We start from the raw sequence: 20,316 nt of genomic DNA, 5'->3' as shown, positions 1-20,316 counted from the left end.
GCTGAGCGGGACCAAGATTTTGCCATTAACACTGAGATCAATATTTGCTTCTCCGGGATTGGGAGCAGTCCCACCAGCTGTATTCTGCCCTCTTGATGTGGAGACAGAGTTGAGCTGCTGAGCCAAGGGCACAGGGCGAGATGAGTGGGACCCACGAGAACAGCGTGGGCTTTGCACAGCCACCTCGTGTGCTGGGGCTGAGGTGGGCGAGCAGAGTGCTGCAGCTGAGCGATACTAAACCCCCTCCTCACCCTTCCTGAGGGGCTTCGTAAAGTAAGCGAGGGTGTTTTCAGAGATGGGACTGGTTTTTAACTTCACCCAAGTAAAACAGAGAGAACAGCTGCTCTGCCGAGGGGGATCATGGCTACTTCTAGAGAGACACCAGTTCCTGTACTCGGGGTGAAGGGAGGCTTCTGGGGATCCTCCAAGGCACGGTGATGTCTGAACACCGATCCTGTAGGGAAGCTGAGAAGAACTGAGATTCCTGTCAGCTCCTCAGGCTGATGAGAAAAACCTGTCATTTCTTGTCCCTCTTTGCCTTCTCTGCTGTTGGTGTAGTAGCTCTTTGCAACTCCCCAAGCTTCACCTTCTTCAAAGGACCTACAGACATCCTTCAGCTGCAGTGATGATAACGCCAGTGCAAAGCAGGTCCCCCTTAGCCTCTGGATTCTCACTCCAGCATCACCTTTCACTCTCCTGTGAGGTGTCTGAAAAATAAGATACTTCATTATTTAGTTTCTGTGTTTTCAGGTCTCTCCTCTGGTTCCCAGGCTTCCAGAGAAGCACAAAATCCTGTGAGGAGGCAGTTCAGGTTTAATTAGAAGCTTTTCAGCTGTCCCTGATGTCTGCCTGTGGTCTGCTTGATGCCACGCACTCTGATTGAGTGTTATGACACTGCAGCTGTTTGATACCAATTCATCCAGAACCAGTTGCCCAAACACTGTCTAGTTTATATAAACCATGCAGGAAGCCCAGAGCAATGCATAAACAGGAAGAAATAGCTTAGGCAGAGCCGAGCTTTGAGGCTACAGACAGCTTGTCACTGGAGCAGGGGCAGCAGGACACCCGTTGCAGCCCAACTGTTGAGGTTTCTCCTGGCTGTATGTGCCTGTAGATGCTCAAAGCCAACCTTAGGCTGCTGCAGGCTCTCTGCTATGGGCCAAATCCTGCTCGCTTTTCTCCTCTGACCAGCATCACTGCTCTTATGAGGCTACTAGAGCTCCTCTAGGGGTCCTGTTCCCTCCTTTGTATGCCAGAGTGTTTCCCTGTCCCAGGGGGATGCTGTGGTTTCTTAACATGAAAGGATCTGATATACCTAGAGAAAAACCACCTAGAAGGGTAGAAACTAATAAAAATAGTAAATAGAGGTGTATGTACTTTTGTGGTTGAAAAACTTGAAATGCATCGGAAAGGGAGGAGTTCCAAGGCCACTTCACGTTGTTTTTTCCCCTTGTGTCCTGTTTCTGTAGCAACCTGGTGATGTCCTAACTCTGCAGCACCAGCCTCTGTCTTTAAGAAACGCCTCCGCCCTGCCACTCAGCGTCGTCCTGGCCTTAGAGCAGCCCTTCTTAATCTGTGACGCGGAGCGGCAGCCCCTCTCTGCAGACGCTCAGGTGAGCAGCCGTGGGCCCTCCCGCTGTGGGGTTTGAAGAGGGGGGGTGTGGTGGTACGTTTCTGCTGGGAGGTCCTCTAGTAGAGAAGTTTACTCCTTAGACTCAGTGGTAGACTGGCCTGAACTAAGTCAGATTTGAAACAAGCTGCTGAAGGAAACGAAATATCATCTGAACTGGGGAAATACATCCTGGCTCTAAGACGTGAGGAGAGGGGAGCAGGCAGCTAGGCCTGGGCAAGCCGTGTATAACGGTGTCTCTTGGAAGGCATCGAGCTCTCCAGCAGCCATTCTCAGATACCCTCCAGAGCAGCTGGCTTTCCTCAGGGGCAGCCCTGCCTCCAGGAAGGCTGAGGAGGCTCCTCCAGCCGCTGCCTGGCCCCTGCCCTGTTGTTGGAGGAAGGGGCTGGACATGGGCTCTGTTAAACGTTGTAGGCACGGCCACTGCTTCTGTGCTGTGCCAGTGACTAGCCCCTGCAAGGGCGAGGCTGCAGTGCCATGCTGCTTGTGCTGGGAGGGCAAAGCAGTTCCTCTAGACCTGGGGCAAAAGGCCCTGGTGTGCCAAGTGCTGATTTAGTGTGTATTTATCACATCGCCTCTGTGGGGCCCGAATTCAGCAGTAGAATATTTATTTTCCTCGTGTATTGATGCAGAGCACAGGGACATGGGCCTGAGATAGTCTCAGACAGAGCGTGGTGGGGCTTGCAGTCAGGCACACACTGTGAAGAAAACTCAGGATGAACTGAGAAGCCTACGCTGGGGTCACACATTGAACATTTCCACGTTTCGTGCTGCCAGACCTTGGGACTTCATCACACTGGTGATTAATACTCTTCATTTCCTTGCAGCCCATGAAGCTGGAGATAGGGGAGGAACTTCTTCTCTCCATCAGATTTAACCCTGCTTATGAAGAGGATTTGTGTAGCCGGGTAGTGGAGAAGGTTCTGAAGATACAGTTTCTGGAGCATCCTCATGAGGAGCGGGTCACCGTTCGGGGAGAAGTCTGCTTCCCAAATCTCCATATCCAGCCCACGGCCCTGGACTTTGGCTGCATCTTGAACGACACCGAAGGTGTGCGTTACATCGAGATGAATAACTGCAGCCCACTTCTTGTCCAGTACCACTGGTCGTTCCTGATGGACAGCCGCGTGAGCCAGATGAGGTATGTGCCCCTTTGCTCTCTCCTTGAAGCTCTTCTCCTTCCTCGTCTCCTGTTTGTGCTTTGCAGAGAGCAAAGCTGTTTGCCTGTGGTGTGACAAATTGCTTTCAACTTTCCCTGGGGGAGTAACACTTCCCAGCCGTGTTCGGGCTTAGGTGCTCAGGGAACAAGTGATCTCCACCAGTCTGACGCTGGGAAGGAGACAACGTTCTCCAGGCAAACTGGGGCTGTGAGATGCTACCAACACTTTTTGCATCGTCCATATCCTAGAGTCCTGCTTTATTTCTGGAGCTACAAACCTGTACTTAGGCACTGGGACAAGCAGATGTATGATGTGACCTCTTTTTCTTCCCTGCCAACCCCATGTGTTGTCATTTTACACTAAGAACCTACACAGGCACTGCCACCAGAACCATGTGCTGCTGCCCCAGTCTCTTGCTGCTGCTTTGCTGTAGCCCCCATACTGGTTCCCCTGGGAAGGAAGGCTGGTGTTGGAAAGCTGCTTTCTCAGACCTTTGTGGCCTGAGGCGAATACCACACTGGTGAAGTGAGTTTTCATCGTTAAACTGCACCATCACATTCCCCAAACAGCCATTTAGTGTCTTACAGGGAAAGGGCAGGTTCTGCTGCAGCTGTGGGTGCAGCTGTAGGCGTTGGTGGGAGCACTTGTCTGAATGTCCTGGGAAGCAGGGCCAGCCAGCGCTGGGCTGTGGTTTACAAGCCCAAGAGCAATCTTGCAGTCGTGCTGGAGCACATTTATAAAAACATTTCTAGCAGTTCTTCCTGCTGTGGCCTCTCTGCATAGCACAAAAGTCTAGTCCGGGCAGTTTTAATTAAGTAGCAAATGGTTTTTCCATAGCACCCTAGGAAACCCAGCAAAGTTAACCATTGTGTGTTGAAGTGCTGCCATTACAAATAATAGAGATCATCAACAAACAGGTTTGCTTAGAGAATTGGGATCTGGCTCAGAGGACACAACCTACTGGGAACTGGAGATTAGCTGTGGCGATGAGGAGAGCTTGGGGGAGAAGACCTGGGCACTGTGTAGCCTGTTCACAGCCGGCTCTTACCGAGTAACAACCAGTCTTTAGTGTGGCCCTTCTTGATGCACAGCACCTTCAAGAACAGACCCTAAAATGCAGAGGAAAGCCCACAAAAGCAGGTGGAGGGAAGTGGGCAGGGAAGGAGGAGCAGAGCTGTAAGCTCAGCTTGGAGGACCCTGTCAGCTCCTGGTAAATTAGATTAGGGTTTAATTGCAAGCTAGAGGGAAAATCTAAACTTGATGATAGAACAATGCATGTATTTTCTAATAACAGAGAAGCAAGCACGTTACAGCAAAGCCTGTGTGGAATTAATTCTTCTGGGGCCGCTTGCTGGCCAGTTGCCTGTCTGTCTTTATTCTTTTCTTTTTTTAGAACCAGTTTAGTTTTTTGGAAATGTAAATGCTGAATCAGTTCTCAGCTTTTAATTGACCCGTCTCCACCTAAACTGGCTTTGGACCTGAGCCTGCAGGTGCTTGTTCTTCCAGGGGATTCCGCGTCACCCAACTCTGCTGAGTCGGTAGCAGTTGAGGGTCCTGAGCATCTGGCAGGAGAGCAGCCTCTGCTCCGAAGGGTTTGGCGTAGCCCCTTCACTGGCTCGTTAGCACTGGGGACGTTGTGGCAGCTCCCTTTTCTGCTCTGTATGTTAATTAAGCAGAAATGTACTTTCTGTGGGTCCCTCAGCAGACACCATGTGATTCTCCGTGGCAGAGCTGGGAATGAAGATGGTCTCCAAGCTATTGACACCTCAAGTTGCTCATTAAGAGCCTGGCAGAAGGGCAGCATGTCAGATATTATTTCTGGTCCACATTAAGCACTGTTAATATTCTAAATTATCAGATTAAACTCAGCCTGACAGCAAGGGAATCAAACATCAGGTCTCATGAGGGTGAGATCAATAGAGTTTAACCATCCATCTGTCTGACCTTGCTGGAGCCGATCATCAGAGACTCCCACCATCGATCAGACACTGCTGAACTGCTGTAAGGAACTTTTTGGACTTTTAGTATGTCTCAACATCGCTGTCTCCACGACGACCACCTCCTGACTCAACGTAAAGGAGCAAACACACAGTCCCCGACGAAAACCACATCTGCCCTAGACAAGAACATCAGCAGTCATCTATCGAGCTGCGAGTGCGTGAGCCGGGTGGAGGGGAAACCGCGGCGAGACAGATTGGCCCCTCGCCAGCACGACCACCATGGACACCCGGGCATGCGCGCACGGAGGACCACGGGGTGGCACCTACAACAACGAGCCCCATGAAAATGGGCGGACAAACTGTGGGGACGGGGACTATAAAAAAAGCGGACTGCATACTCCAAAGAAGAGGGGAACCAACTCGGAGCCAGGAACGTGGAGCATCATCGGACCGACAGAACATCGCCGGATCCCCAGTCGTGGTGGCGGTAATTACTTGCGCCTCTACCGTGTTCTTGCTTAGGGACTCCGACCTTTTCCTTGCTTTTCCTCTCTGTCCTATCGCTCTTATTAGTTGTTATAGAAATAAAGTTCCTAAGGTTATGCAGCATCTGACCTCGTTTGTGTCTTAATCTCGCTCTCGGGATTGTTTAAGAACCCTCCCCCGATATTGGATCGGGACAACTGCGTATGTCAGAAGGCTCCATCTCAGCTCCACGGTGCTGGTGGAGGCACATCCACAGCCCTTCGGCCCCTCTGGTTTGGGATAGGTCCTCTCTGCTGGTGGAGGAGCTGCTCTCTGCTCCTTGCCTTCCTCCCTGCATTCACAGCCTTGGCCAGGAGGTGCTGGAGGGGAAGAGCTGCCTAAAGCTTGGGCTGATGCTGAGCATCTTGTTATCTTCCCCTTTCTTCTCCTTTTTGAAGACAACCCCCTTTTCTTCAGCACCAGGAAGATTTCTTGTCCAGGGGACAGCTTTCTATTGACACCTTGGGTTCCTCTCTCCCTTCCTTTTCATGTCACACTTCTTAATGCTCATTCTGATTTCCCTTACTGGAAGAAGTCCCTCGCCGTGCTTTGTGCTTCTCCACAGCAGGACTCACTAATCACATCATCTCCCAGCCCCCAGAGGGCTTCTGCTTTAGAGTGAAAAATATTGTTGTCTAGGTACCACAATCCCATGAAGTTGCCTCAAGCCATTCTATAAAACTAATTTCATAAGTGATTATGGATTTTGTATCTCAGGGGTTTACCTCTCCTCAGGAGCTGTTCTTAACCTGCAGTATTTATCACAAGCAGCTCTGACAGCCGCTTTCATTTCCTCACTAGGAGGGGTCACAGCTAGCAGTTTTGGGACAACCACCATGACAATGGCCAGAGCCATGCGCTGAACTGGTGCATGGACTGGTGTGTAGCTGGAGGGCTTCGAGTGCTCCTGGCCCTGGATGTGTCTGCCCCTACACTGTGGGCATCTCCCTATCACCAGGGACAGGCAGCATTCAGCTGCAGGCTGCCCGGAGGCACCATTGTTGCAGATGAGCTGGATTTATTTCATCAGATGAGCAGGTGGGTCATCCCTCAGGGCTCCCCAGTACTTGTTAAGGTGCCTCAGCTGACAGGAGCGGTTGCACTGGTGGGACTGGAGATGGGCGATACTCTGTAGGGTCAAGCCTGTGCCTTTGTCACCTCCAGCCCTGCTTTGCTCTTCCACGTGGACGGTGCCGAGGTGGCCTTTGGGGTCCCCCATGGGGTCCCAGTAGCAGGCAGAGGGGGGGCTGGGGGGGCGTGATGGTGCTGCTGCTCATCGGTCCCTGCTTGGGGCAGCTCGCCTGGGCAGAGCCTTGTTCTTGCATGTGACTGCAGGAAGGACAAGTCAGGTGGGATCTCTCGGGGGTTGTGAGGAGCAGAGCCTCTAATCCAGAAATGGAAACCAGCCTTTAATGATAAGCTGCAAAGCCAGAGACAAATACTCATTTGGGAGCACGTCGTTAAAGGCCCTGAGTTCCCGGCTGGGAATGAAGCACCCACAGTGCTGTGAAAGACGGGGCTCGTTTGCCCCCGGGAACACTTGCAGATAGGCGTGGTGACAGGCAGGCACGGTTCCAGCGTGTCCCTCCATGGGGCACTGGAAGGATGAACAGTTACCGTGAGCACCTGCTGCGATTTGAAACAGGGAATGTAGTCTGAGTCACTGGGACTGTTTGAAAATGTTAAACCATACACTTTCTACTGACACGTGTTGGTCAGACTATCAACTCAGTTCTGTCAGTAAGATGAGCTGTGGAACTGCTTTGCTGAACCATTTGCCAAATTGGTCCTCAAATGGTTTGTGTGTAGAAGCTGCTGGGGAGGTGATCATGCCACATCGGTTACAGCCTTGTTTCAGCAGAGCTGCTGCCCTTTGAGCGCGAGGTGCGGCTGGAGCCGTTGTGTCGCAACCAGGGCATGCCGGTGGCACAGCAGGGAGCTGCGCCTTGTCACCGGCGTGTGCCGTGTATTGATTACAAATGCCCAAAGCTCCCTTCCCCAGAGCACCGATCGCTGCTGCTTCGGCGCTCCTCAGGGATCAACGGGCTGTTCAGCCGTGTCTCTGCCCGGAGTTGCTCAGCGGGTCTTTCCACGCTGCCCCGCGTGTGTGGGGTGTCCCGTGCCGGGCTCCGTGGGTGCCCCGCACGGCGCTGGGCTCTGTCGGGGTTAGGGCACAGCAGGCTCCGGGCTCTATCCCTGCTCCTGCCTTACGTGCTTGGAGAAAGCCTCGGGCGTTGCTGCTTGCTTGTGCTGACCTGCAGCTGCGGGTGGTGTCAGGGGAAATATTCCGGGTTAGCACCTGGTGGAGCTGCAGAAGTTCTCGCCTTGGCCCTCTGGGTGGGGGAGGCCCAGTCTGCAGCTGTGGGTGCTTTCAGGAGGGCACTGGTGGCTCTGCACTGGCTTGTTGCTCTCTGGATCTGCCCCTTTGTGTCTCAGGCGCTCACCTTTTTGCACAGTCTGTGTGTCTCTTCCTTTCCTGCTGTGATTTTTACCTCCCTACAAGGCTTTCACCCGTGTCCTCTTCCATTTCTCTTTGCAATCAATCACTTGCCAGCTGCCTGCACCGCCGCAACAGCAGCGTCATCCCTAGGCAGCCCCGTATGCTGACCTGCTCCATCCTGGTTTGGGAGCTGCTGGCTCAGACCCGTTACTGAATTCACACCACCAGTGCCCAGCCGGGGGCCGCATCCTGCCGAGGAGCTGCTCGTGCAGGCTTCCCTCCCTCCCACTGCAGGTCCACAATCAAAGTCATGTTATTTTCCAGGTTCAGCCCTCCGGTACCGAAATTTTTCACCAAACCCCAACCACCAAAGGAGGAGGGAGCCTGGTTGGAGCGCTTGGTGTCTGCAGGGAGCAGCTGCAGGGATGGAGGTGTGGAGGAGCCAGCTGAAGCCCTGGGAGCCACAGGGGATCCTGCCCAAGAGCCAGCAGATGCAGATGACTCCCTGGAAGCAAAGGTAGATTTTCTTGTACACCTACCGCTTGCGTTGCCTCCCCCAGCTTGCCACCGAAAAGCCGTGCTTGTGCCAATCCCCCTTTTAGCTGCCCTGCTCTCGTGTGCCCTGAGGGTGGGCTGGGCAGCAGGGCCAGCGGCTGGACATGGGGCTTCTGGGGAGGGAGAAATCGGGTATTTTGCTTGGAGAAACCCACTCAGATCCTACAGACCTATGCTGAGTTTGGGTTTTTTTGGCTTGTTTTTATGCCGTAAAATGAGCCTTTTATCTGCATCGTGATGTGAAGGCTTCCAATTTCCTTCCTGTATCAAGCTGTGCCAAGTACTGTGATCTCCAGGTATCACCTTCTCACCCCTGAGACCTGCAGTATTGCAGGGATGGCCACAGAGCTGTCTTTGATAAAACGAGACTTTGCAAAGTCACTGTCTCTTCCTCCTGGCATGAAAAATGGCCTTTGGTCTGCTGACCTTCCTGGTGAACCTCGGTGCTTTGGAGCTTGACGTCCGTGCTAGTGGGAACTGGCGCCTTGTTCTGCATCGTGTGGGACAGAGGCTGCTCCTGGGGCTATAAACAAGGATGCAGAAAAGCATGGGAAGTTCTGAAAGCACTGGCGTTGGCATTAAGTTCAAGGAGAGGGGTTGCACCTGCTCACATCCAAATATTGGTCATTTTAACATTATAACGGCACATTTTCCCTGAATCATGAGAAATGATACCCCGTAGACGAAAAGAATAGTGTGGCTGAATGTTTTCGGACAGAAGCATGGAATCATCTTCACTTCCTGCTTTGTTGCCATGTATGCAGAAATAAACCAGAGAAATTCAAGTAGATGTGGCTCAGTAGGATCCAGAAGTGCTTCAAAGGATACATCGGGATTGCAGCTTCCCTTTCTGCTTGTGTGACTGTGTCAAGGCAATACCCACATAACCTCCCTGGGGAGGTGGGAGACCATAGGCCTAGGAAAGATGCGGGTTAGAACCTTTGGGAATAGGTGATTGGCAAAGCTTTGCTAGGCTTGAAAATGTGGAGACGAGAGAAAGAGCATGGAATCGTCTGATTCTGAGCTTCATCTACCAGGGAGATGTAGCCTCCGATTAGGTGTAAAGATGTCCCAGAAATATTCTTGCAGATTCTGCTGATGCCAAGGCCCCAGCACAAAGCCCTTCTTCACGTTACTGAAGAAGCAGCTATTACGACATTTCACAAGCACTCACAAAGCTCTCGCTTATTAAATAGGGGACAGAAGCCCAGGGACAAGGTTCCTTTTGAAAGGTGGCACCTCTGAGGTCAAACACCAGCTCTCAGCTGCTGGGAGACAGAAGAACATCTCAGCCACCTTTTTCAGGGAGGTGTCATTCAGGGTAATGACCTGGTGGAGATTCTCAGCTCTCCAGCACTGATGGGTGCACGAGATGAAACCTAAGCACTCTCTGAAATTGGATAGTTGTGCCAAGTCCTTATTTTCCTGGTTTGATACTTCTCACTTGCAGCTGTGTTCCTGTTTTTGTCCTGAAGAACCCAACCTGTCTAGGCATGGGGTTCTGGGCACGTTCCCTGGGCAGGAGTGATCAAAGTCGGTCTGGCACAAGGGTACAAAATGCCCTTGAGGTCTCTGCCAGGACTGAGGGCTGGGTGCACTCAGCTTCCCCATGCAAGCTTGCGTGTAGGAAGTGCAGATGGAGCCCGTGTCTCACCTGTGGGTGGGCTTGGACCCACTCAACGGATGGCACGGACATACCCGTACTTGATTTGCACCCAGGTCCCATCTCAGCTGCTCCTGGCTGGGTGAGGTGGCGGAGCCTGCAGCAGAGTGCTCTCACCCAGACCAGCCAGGTGCTCGCTGCAGCCCATGGTGCTTGTTTTGCAGGTGCTGCCATCCCCTGCTGAGGAGCTGGAAGGGGCTGTGGAGACACAGGGCCTGGTGGGGATCAACAGACTGATGCAGTCTGTGGAGGCAGAGCCCGTCAGCTTGGGAATGGAGGAGGTAAGTGGGAATCCATCTTGTGCCACGTTTCCAGTGTGGCAAGCAGTTCTGTAGCTCCCCTCTCCCCCGGACTGGTGGCCCTCGATGCTGCTCGCAGAGTGGCCTCACGTCTCTCCAAGCCCATCGTACAGCGCTGCTGAAGCAACCGGTCACTGGAGAGGCCACGCAGGACGTGTCGTAGGGCTGACCTGTGCAGCAGCTATGGAGGGCATTCTTCATCTTGTTGCTAATCAAGTGGTCAACAGGAAATTTCTGCGGTAGCTTTTGCTGTAGCATCTTGAGAGCGCGCAGCATGCGAATCGGAGAGAGTGAAAAACATCAGATGAGCTGGGCTGGAGTCCTCCCCCCAGCTCTAAGAGCTTTCACCTCTGAATACTGTGTTTTGCTTAAGGCAGTAGTAAAAGGTGCTTTTCAAGGCAAGTTCTGCAGCAGAGAGAATTTCTTGCTGCCAGGAGACATCCCAAATTACTTTAATATGTACTGTATTAATTAATGCGTTAATGAGTGAGTATGGGAGAAGATTTTTCCCGTGGCCCCTCCACTGCTAAGTGGAATGGGTACAGGATGAGATTAGGATCATTTTGCCTGTGTTTGAGGAAGAGCCCCCTCCAGCCACGTCTGTACTTTGCTCCAAGCCGTGGCTGCTCTTCTGCATCAATTTCCATGCTTGACATCTTGATCTCTCCTCGCCTACCTCCAGGTTTTCGATGTCCTGCCGCTTTGCGGTGTGCTGCAGCCAGGCAAGAGCCAGCGGGTCATGTTCACCTTCTTTGGCCACACAAATATCGTCGCCCACGTCACGGCGCTGTGCAGGGTGGAAGGAGGCCCGACCTATGAGATCGCGCTGAGCGGGGAGGCTTCACTCATCAACTACCTCCTAGACGTCACGGAGATCGACTACGGGCTGCAGGTACCGCACGCTTCTCTTGGCAGAGGTCCTTGCCGTGAAACCATCACCGGCGTGTTGCTGCCACCTAGGGCTGGGGCTCTCTCCCCTTCCCAACTACTTTGTTGGCTCTATGGCTTGGAAGTACAACCTTGGAGTGATATGTCCTGCATCCAAGCTGGTTTTTAATGACCATGTCCGTCCCCCTCCAGCTGGGAATTCCTCCTCCTCAAGGTAACTAACGCCGCCTCCTGGGGCAGGCAGGGTCCCAGTGGTGATCTCCAGAGGGACGTGCCCCAAGACGTCCATCTGCTGATCCGCTCCTAAAGCCTGAGGTCCCAGGAGGTGCTCTCTTTTAATGTTCTTGATTAATCAGCAAAATAAACCAGGGAGGAAGTTAACTTGGGCTTCCCAGTCACTGTAGCTGGAGAGAATGTCCTAGAATAATCCCCACTTCTTTTCGGTCAGAAACCCCACAGATATTTCCAGCTGTTGGCCCTGTCTCCCATTTTGCTGTCACTACAGGTGCTTTTTCTTCTGCAGTGTCTTGACACCACCTCCTTTGTTCCAGCTGGGTGTGAGATGACACACCATGAGGTGCAGAGAGCTTGTCTCCTCTTTGCTTTCCTTATGACTGATCTCTGTGGTTGGCATTGCCCCTCTGCGTGCCACCATCAGTGTCTGTTCCTGCGTAGGGCTAAGGGGTGCCCTGTGGTGGTGGCTTACCCAGGTTAGCCTGGGAGAATCAAGTGCCCGTATCTCCTCTGCCTCTGCTTTTCTCCTGCGTTGAGTTCATTTGCACACATCCCAGTGGCCTGTGCCTCCAGCTTGCCACTCCTCTGTCATCTCTTCAGCTCTTTAACAAAGTCGGTGAAGCAGATGTCACCCTGCAGAACAGAGGGAAGATAGGATTCACATACGTGGTGCTAAGTCCTGGCATGGGCACCACAGACAGCCCCCTGCCCGGCTTGCCCCTGGTCCTGCCCAGCACAGTGAGTGATTGACCCTGGCTCTGGGTCAGGCTGCCTGGGAGGGGGGTGTAGGGGATAAACACAAAATTAGAAAAAAGAAAACAACCCATAAAAGCAGACAGGAGAGACAGGGCTGTAAGCAGCCGCTGCCGGGGGGCAGGTGGGGTCCAGCAATCGTGTTCTTAATGGCCTCCCTTCATGTGCCCTTGCCAGCGGGTGACCCTGCTGTCACACAGCAGCCACCGGCCGGAGGCACCAGCGCTTCGGTGGCTCTGGGGACCCCAACTGCTGAGCGCTCCGGCTGTGCGGGCACCAGGGCCGGGCTGTGCCGGCTCTCCTGGGGGTCACCGTGCCCAGGTGTGATTGGACAGGGCTTAGCCCTTGTCCCTGCCTGTAGCACACCCTGCCAGGCCCCTGCCAGCACTAAGTGGGACTCAAATATTCTCACTTGGGCATGAAGCTGCTTTGACAGAAATTGTAGCAGCCCTTGTGCCGGTCCCCCACTCCCCCAGCTTTGCTGCTCTGCAGGAGCTCTGTGGGGCAGTGAGGGGGCCAGGCAGGAGCAGGGCTGGAACAGTGAGGAGTTTGCAGCATCCCACCGTCCGAACTTCTCAGTCCTGCGTGGCTGTCTTTGGGCTGGAGCAGCATTCCTGTCTAGTCCCTTTTTAAAGTGGGAAGAGGGACTCAAATGGCGTTCACATTTCCTCATGCCTGTCTCCTACAAGGGGTGACACACTGACGCCCTCTTCCTGCCAGCTTCCCAAGACCCAGCTCTGCTTGGCCCCGCGCAGTCGGTCGCTGTAACAGCCCCACCGGCGCTGGCAGCTTGGCAGGGCTGGCTTTAGCTGCAGCTGTGTTCTGCGCTGCACCAGGAGCTCAGGGCACCAAGTGGCAGGATCTGTCCCACTCAGCAGCTTCTCCCTGCAGCCTGAAGGGGAGCAGGGAGCCGAGGGTCCAGCCCAGCGTGCAGAAGGCGAGCCAAGGGAAGCTGCGGCTGTGTCCTGTCACCCAGGGCTGTGTTGGTCTGCTTGCATTTGCTCTCAGCCGGGCTGGCGTGAGCCTAGCCTGGGGCTGGGGCAGCCTTTCTGGAAGCCCGGAGAGGAGGTGCCCTTCCTGGCAACGCCTTCCCCAGATCTCATCCTAGTCTCTGCTCCTGCCTTTCCAGAGATGCATGTTTGCAGGTCACCGTGAGTCTGGATAGGCTCACGCACCCCGGTGTAACCGCATAGGCAGGAGGTGTTTGGTTGGGATCATTGTAAGGGGTCAGGCCCTTCAACACCAGCCTGGGAACTGCTGATGTGCTGTGGCAGGAGCTGCTGGCCATGCTGAGAGTGTGGGCACTTCCCTTATTTTGCATAGTGGCTGCTAAAAGAGCTTTTATTTCTTCAGTCTGGCTCTTGCTAGCAGAGGGTAAACACCATTAGGGGCAGAGCTGTGCTCATGCTGAGCAGGGGGTGGTCTGTGGGTCTGTCCTGGGGGAATGCATCCCTACGGGCCCTCTGAAGGACCTGGTGTAGGAGACTTCAGCTGCTGGGTACAAGAAAGCTAGAATGTGATGTTGTCTGATACTTTCTTATATATGAGAACCTGCCTTCTCTTCTTGGCGTGTCTGTCCTCTGAGCCATCCCTCCACCAAACCCTCTCTGGTGCATTCCCTCCCTCCCACACCCTGCAGGGTTACGTTGGACCTGGCAAGGAGCAAGTGCTCAAAGTCTACTACCTGCCAGGAGTGCCTGGAGCCTTCTGCAGGACTTTCCAGATCCAAGTGGGTCACCTGGAACCCAAAGAAATCTCCCTGAAGGGAGAGGGGAGCTTTCCCAGGATCTACTTGGACCTGCCCAGGAACATCAAAGGTGAGCACGACCCATCTGCTCTGCCATGTCCCATGCCCGTAGGGCAGCTCACACCTGCCTCCACCAAGCCTGGAGGTTTCAGGGCTGTCAGACCAACACTCAACCCCCGGTTGCTTCCTGAGGCTCTGGCAGATGAGCCCGTGTGGGCTTTGCCCCAGGAACCATCCTGCAGAGCTTTCCAGCATGTGTCGGAGTCCTGGGAAGGTGATGGCTAGACAGAAATGCTCTGGAAAGCTGAGCACAGGCTGGCAGGGATTTTGTCAGGGTTGGATTTGCAGCACATTGCAGGGGATGAGATGCTCCCATGTGGGGAGGAAGATGGGTGGGAATGAACATCAGGGTTGATAGAGGAGAAGCAGCATGGACTTTCCATACATTGCTTGGGGAGGGTGTTTCTGGGAGAGGCCAGAGTCGGGGGAGTGGGGCTTCCCAGCTTTGAGGGGAATGGCTCTGTGCCCCGCTTCTATTTGTGGATGTTTTCTTCCTTCAGGAAATGAAAAATATGAGAAGGTCCTCAAGGAGGTGATAGAAAAGATAGAAGAAGATGGCCAGAGAGAGGAAGCAGCAGCTCTGGGGGCGGCTGTGGCTGCGGAGCCACCCCCAGATCCCTTGGACGCCGTGGTGAGAATGGCTGCTGCCCCGTTTGACGCGTGCCACCCTCCCCCGGTGTCACTGGGTCCCCTGCAGCCCGCAGCAGGCTTCCCGGGGCCCTGCTGGCACTTGGGACCTCCCTGCCCACACCTGCCCATGATCCTGCACAGCTCAGCAGTGCCCCCGGGGCTGCCCCAGGGAGAGATCCTGAAGACCCTGCTCAAGTGATGAAATTTATGGCACTTCGTGATGGGATGTAGGTCATCACTGGGGGATTTGCTGCTCACAACCCAAGCCCTGCCAGGTTTACAGAGCTTAATAGCAGCAGCCTGACTGTGCTCTGGGACTGTGCTGCCAGTGCTGATCTCTAAGAGACAGCAGCTTTATCGTGGCTCCCTTTACAAGAGAGCTCTTGTCCGAGCTGCTTTGGCACTGGCTGGGGGCAGGCAAAGACTTGGAGCTCTGGAAGGTTCCTGACTTGTCTGTCTGTCTGGCCAGATCAGCTTTTGTAACAGTGACTGGGTAGGCAAAGTTGCTGGACTTCATTGCCCCTGAGATGAGGCCCTGACTGAGAGAGCAGGAGGTGTCACAGACACTGAGCAGCGAGACAGAAGGACCCCATCACCCCTCCAACACGAGCAGGGGGGAGCCTTGGGAAGGACCGTTGCTAACCAGCCGCTGCCTTTCCTTCCCTCAGCTGGACCCTGGGCTGCAGATGCAGATGGAGCAGCTGCTGATGGAAGAACACGCCCTGGAGCAGCAGAAAGCTCTCACCTCTGGTCCCCCAGAGGCCACTGCCTTTGACCAGCGCGCTCGTCAGAGGCTTCTCAAGTTAGTAGGGGCTCCCGTACCCTGTCTCCAGGTGCCCCGAGGGTAACACCCAGCAGTGCACCCCTGCTCCTGAGAGCTGGGGGTAGTGGGGACTCCAGAAAGGGTCTGATCCTGGTAGCTTTGCCGTGCTCCCTGTGAGCAGCTGAGTGTCCTCACTGCCACAGAGCCACCCTGAGCTTTGGAGGTGCTCAGCTCCCCACAGGCGCTGGGTCCTGCTCTTAGGGCTGAGGGGGCCAGTGCAGAGCATCAAGCCCTTCCAGACAGCACCAGCACCGTCCCTGCTGACCAGATCTGAAAGAGGCAACTCAAAGCTGGCATCTGTTCCAGCTAACAGACCATAATGAGCAAAAAGAGTAGGGAGTCGCAGAGGCTGACACACCTTTGACAAACCCTAAGTCAGATGGCCTGGATGCTGGTGGGACCGCAGGGCTTACCTCAGTAACTCGGTCCTTGCCTCTGCTCCTCATGAGGAGGCATGGGCACGGTAGGCTCCAGTTCAGGAAGATGCTCTGCAAAACAGATCACGTAGGTGCTTTGCCGAGTGAGATTGCTCTGGAAAAGGACCCTCCCATGAATCTTGTAGGTGTTGATTACTACATCTGCTGGTGCTGCTTTGGGGACAGATCTGGTTGATGAGCAGTGGAGATTTCCTGTGCAGGCAAATCTTACAAGGTCCTGCAGCAGTTCCAGGCTGGGGCTGTACATCGGGCTTAACAGTTTCATTGAGACCAGTGGACCTCCACTGGTCTCAATATCTACAGTGGCTTTCCTTAGCAGAGGACCTGGCACCAGTATCCCTTTTAAACATTTAAGGTCCCACTGGTGCTGATAAAACCTAGGTGCTATGCTCCTCGTGGCATACCCAAGTCTTATTACCAGGTGGTCAGGCCTGGGGTTTCACAGGCTTGGGCTGAATTTTTACAGAAGCAAATCCAGAAATACCCATTTTATTTGCATCTTCCATGCTCTTGGAAATGCAGCCAGGCTGTGGTTTAAGGACTGTCCTTACTCCTCCTTTCAGAGCTGAGCTGCCCGAGTACCTCCTGGACTTTGGGTACGTGATTCTCGGTAACACCCCCACGCACGTCGTGAGGATCACCAACACCGGGCAGTTCCCTGTGTCCTTCCGCGCTGACAGACAGGTCCTGCATGGCACAGGTAACCAGTGCTGGAGAGCCTTCACGTGGGCTCGAAGGAGCTGTCTCTGACAGATTAGCTTAAGCCGCTGGGCACGGGGAGGTTTTCTGAGTGCTTGTATGTGTAACTCTCTCCTCCTTGGGACCCGCTGCCTGGTGCTTTAGAGCCTGAGTTCTCCAGGCCAGCAGCACTCAGAGACCCGGCCCGCCCGGGCCCGCCCTAACGCTTCCCTGCAGGGGCTGGATGGGCTGATCACCTTGGTCACCTCTCAGCATCTTCTACTCTTGGCTACCATGAGCATCATCTGATGGGCACTCCATGAGCTTGTGTTGCAAACAGATGGACCCTTTGTGGTTTGGAAGTGCTTTGTTTAAAGTTCATCATGCCATAGCACTTCTGTTCAGCCTTTAGTGAGGAGACAGCCTGTGAGGTCCTCTGTTGTATCAAAACAGGCTTCGAAACAGGCCGTGACGTAAGGCTGCAGCACCAGCAAACGGTGCCTCGCCGTGTCTGAAGGGTGATCAGGTGCCTCCTCTAAGTTGTTTTTTGAAGAGTACCATGGCATGGGGGAATCTAAATTGGAAATTATCCTCTGGAGAGGTCTGGGCACCCTTCCCTGGGATGCCTAGTGAAGGAATGGCTGGAGCTCCTCAACACAGATGTTTCCTTTTTACCATGTGGGTCTTGGATTCTGGCTGTGAAAACCCTTTCTCCTTGTGCGGTGACAAGGGAGAAGGAGTGGCAGTCTTCTCCACAGGTACAAAGGGGTCCTTCACAGAGCTGCCAGCCAGGACATACGGCCTTAACATGCTTGTGACACGTTCATGTCGATTGTGTATCTCAGCTGCTTTATTTTCATCTGTTCAGGGTTTCAGTGTGGAGCTGGACCACGTGAAGCACCTGCCCTGCCGCGAGAGCAAGACATTTGAAGTGCGCTTCGACCCACAGAGTGCCAACCTGCCGCTGGGAGAGGTGGACGTGCTCCTGCCCATCAAGGTACCTGTGGCGTGCTTCCTCGCCCCGCTGTGCCCGTGCACCTCTCGGGGCAGGTTGGGGACAGCAGTAGATGTCATCGTGGCTCTCAGCTGGATGCTCTGTCCTTCCCTAGGTAGCAGAAGGCCCCACGTTCCACGTCCGCCTCCGTGCCAGCGTGGCCATGCCAGCCCTCTGCGTCTCCAGGGACAGGCTGGAGTTCTCCACTCTCCAGTGTGGGCAGTGCCAGGAGGAAACCATCCAGCTCCACAGTCAGCTCCAGGTCCCCTGTAACTGGCTCATCACTATAAATGAGCCTGTTAAGAAGGTAAAGCACAGACAATAAGTAACACATACCTTCTCGGCTGGGTTTTCTTTGCCTCTCTTGCCCTTTCTGCCCCTGTGGCTGCGTGAGCACTTGGGCTGCGGCTCGTCTGAGGAAGCTTTGGAGGTACAGAGCAAGGCTGGCTCACCTGGACCTGGGCATTCGCTGGTGCTTCACTTCTCTGCCACCTTCCCCCGCTCCTCCTCTTCTGAGGACGGTGCCTCCCCATCTGCCTGCCCTGCCAACGTGTTTTCCCTCCAGTTCAGGCCAGGGGTGGCCTCGGCTGGTTTGGCTGTGGGTGCCCTCAGCACCGTGACGGTGTCTCAGAGCACTGCAGGGACCGAGGGTCTGTCCTCGCAGACCGAGGAGACCTCACACAATTGTTTTCTGTGCTCGGGTGGACAAACATTGGCCAGCGGGGGTGCGTCAGAAGGTGCCCTGGAAGTTGAAGGCTGTAGAGGTTTGAGCTCAGCCGGCAGCCAGATGCCACGTGCCCGCTGCTCACCTCCCCCTCCCCAGTGACATAGGGGAGGGACAAAAAAGAAGAAAATTCATAGGTTGCATAAAAAGAAAGAATTTATGTTGTTCTCCTGTTATACTTAGTAAAAATATTGAGTGCATAAAGAAATGGGTAAAATGCAGCAGTGCCTTACTGAGCGCAGTGACCGCCCCCCCCCCCCCAGCAACAACCGACCAGACCAGACCCAATATCGGCACGTGCCTGAGAGAGCCCAGCCCCCCCTATCCCTGGGCATGGCATCACATGGTGTGAAATACTGCAATGAAAGGTAACTCCATCCTGGCCGAAAGCAGGACAGTCTCCAACCTTTATTCCATACCACTGGCATCATGCTCAGGTTTCCAAACATCCTAAGGAACCACCACCCTTCCCTGGGTCTCACAGATCTCATTCCCTCAGTCTCTGGGCCATCCTTCCACAATGTCTGCTGAGTTCATTTAGTCCGTAACTTCAGGTTCCATCTGTCATGACAGTCTCTAAGGCTGAGGAATGAGGCAGAGCTGGCTCAGCTGGTGGAGCAGGAGGCTTTGGATGTGGCACAGGGATGCTGCAAGACACCAATTGCCATAACAGGGTTATCTGACAGTCTGGTTCATGGGCTATTCTCACCTAAAATTAAATCTACCTGAGGCACACGTCAGACCTCTCCATCCTTCCGCAATCCCCATCAAGTGCACGCAGGTCCTTGGGCTGAAGTAATCCCACGTATGGGTTTAGCTTTACCCGATGCAGGAGTAACCCAGACGGCCTTCCCCAGCCTATTCCTAATGCACACTAAATCGGGCCCAGCTTGGCCGGCGTCGCCTCTCTGGGGTCCCGGGACAGAGCTGCCTCCAGTGCTGCACGCAGCACCCCAAGTTGGGGCTGGGGGGGCCTATCGCCCCCCCCGGGGTTCAAAGGGACCTGCGGTGTGGGGGGAGCCCTCAGGATATCAGGGGGCCCCTCAGAGGCCTCCGGGATGGGGAGGGGACCCCCCTGGGACGTGGGTGAAGCCCTCTCCACAGGGATGGGGGCGCTGGACTCAGCCTCTTCTGCCATCACCTCAGGGGTGAGAAACGGGGAGAAAAAGGGAAATTTTGGGGAGCGGGGTGTAGCAAAAATAACAAGTTAAGGGGGCAGCGGTGGCACTAATGGGGGTGCACCCCTCACCTGGGGTCCCTGAAGGGTCCTGCCCGCAAAACCCCCTGGTGGGGGGATCCCAGTGGGTGGGTGGGTCCCTGTCTCCACCCTGTCAGGGGGTCCCATCACCCGCTACCTGATACAGAGAAATGATGACTTGTTTTGAGATTTATTTACTTATTTACTTATAGAAAACTGCTTAGCAACTTATTTACTTATTTATAGCAAGTTATAGTAATTTTAAAATATTGCTAAGAATCCTGCTTGCCCACACTGTTCTGTGGAATTTTACCAAGGACTACTGTGTTCATCAAAACAAAGCAGTTCACTGAAAATCTACCAAGGACTACAATGTTCAGCAAAATATTATACTTTTGGCCTTGAGGAACAAGTGGCTCTAACTAGGTGGAATTTTGCTAATGAGTAAAGATAGCCATATACGAATGGTAGAAGTTCAATTGGTTCTCTTAGGTAAGATAAAAAGTAAACTGTCTGAAAAACACTCTTGTTACTCAAGAAATTAGCCAAAAGAATCTGCGCATGCTCCGGGGAAAAAACAAAGTGAGAAAGACTACGAGCCTTCCTCCCAAAGCCCCCCGGAGACGCCCACCAGGAGGCGATGCGCAGGTGCAAAGATGACATCAACTGCTGACACCAGCCTTTCGAACTAACCCAGCCTCACTCATGCACATGTATGTTTGTGTTACACAATCCAATGAATATGGATATCCACACTGTCAGTTTTTGGTAAAATGTGCGGTGGGTGTGCAAGCTTTGTGGAGAAATCCCCTTGCACCCCGGCCGGAGTAAACATACCTGCTGTATAACTCCATTCGAGTTGTGGAGTCTTTTTTTCCGCGAATCAGCTGGCACCCCAGATGGGACCCTCTCTGTCCGGCTGCAGGACCGGCTGAGAG

The 20,316-nt window shown here is 53.9% G+C and overlaps 1 protein-coding gene across 1 annotated transcript in view; it reads left to right on the top strand.

The window, feature by feature from the left end:
* LOC141963912 (hydrocephalus-inducing protein homolog) overlaps nt 1-4,324 on the top strand; it is a 115,371-nt gene extending 111,047 nt beyond the window's left edge. The window contains 2 exon segments of the mRNA XM_074913647.1: nt 2,638-2,771; nt 4,297-4,324. Of these exon segments, the coding sequence (XP_074769748.1) occupies nt 2,638-2,771; nt 4,297-4,324 (162 nt within the window).
* Nucleotides 4,325-20,316: the final 15,992 nt, after the last annotated feature.

The sequence above is a fragment of the Athene noctua genome, chromosome 9, assembly GCF_965140245.1.
Source record: "Athene noctua chromosome 9, bAthNoc1.hap1.1, whole genome shotgun sequence".
Lineage (NCBI taxonomy): Eukaryota > Metazoa > Chordata > Aves > Strigiformes > Strigidae > Athene > Athene noctua.
The sequence above is the reverse complement of the archived record's forward strand: the minus strand, read 5'-3'. Positions and strand labels throughout refer to the sequence as shown.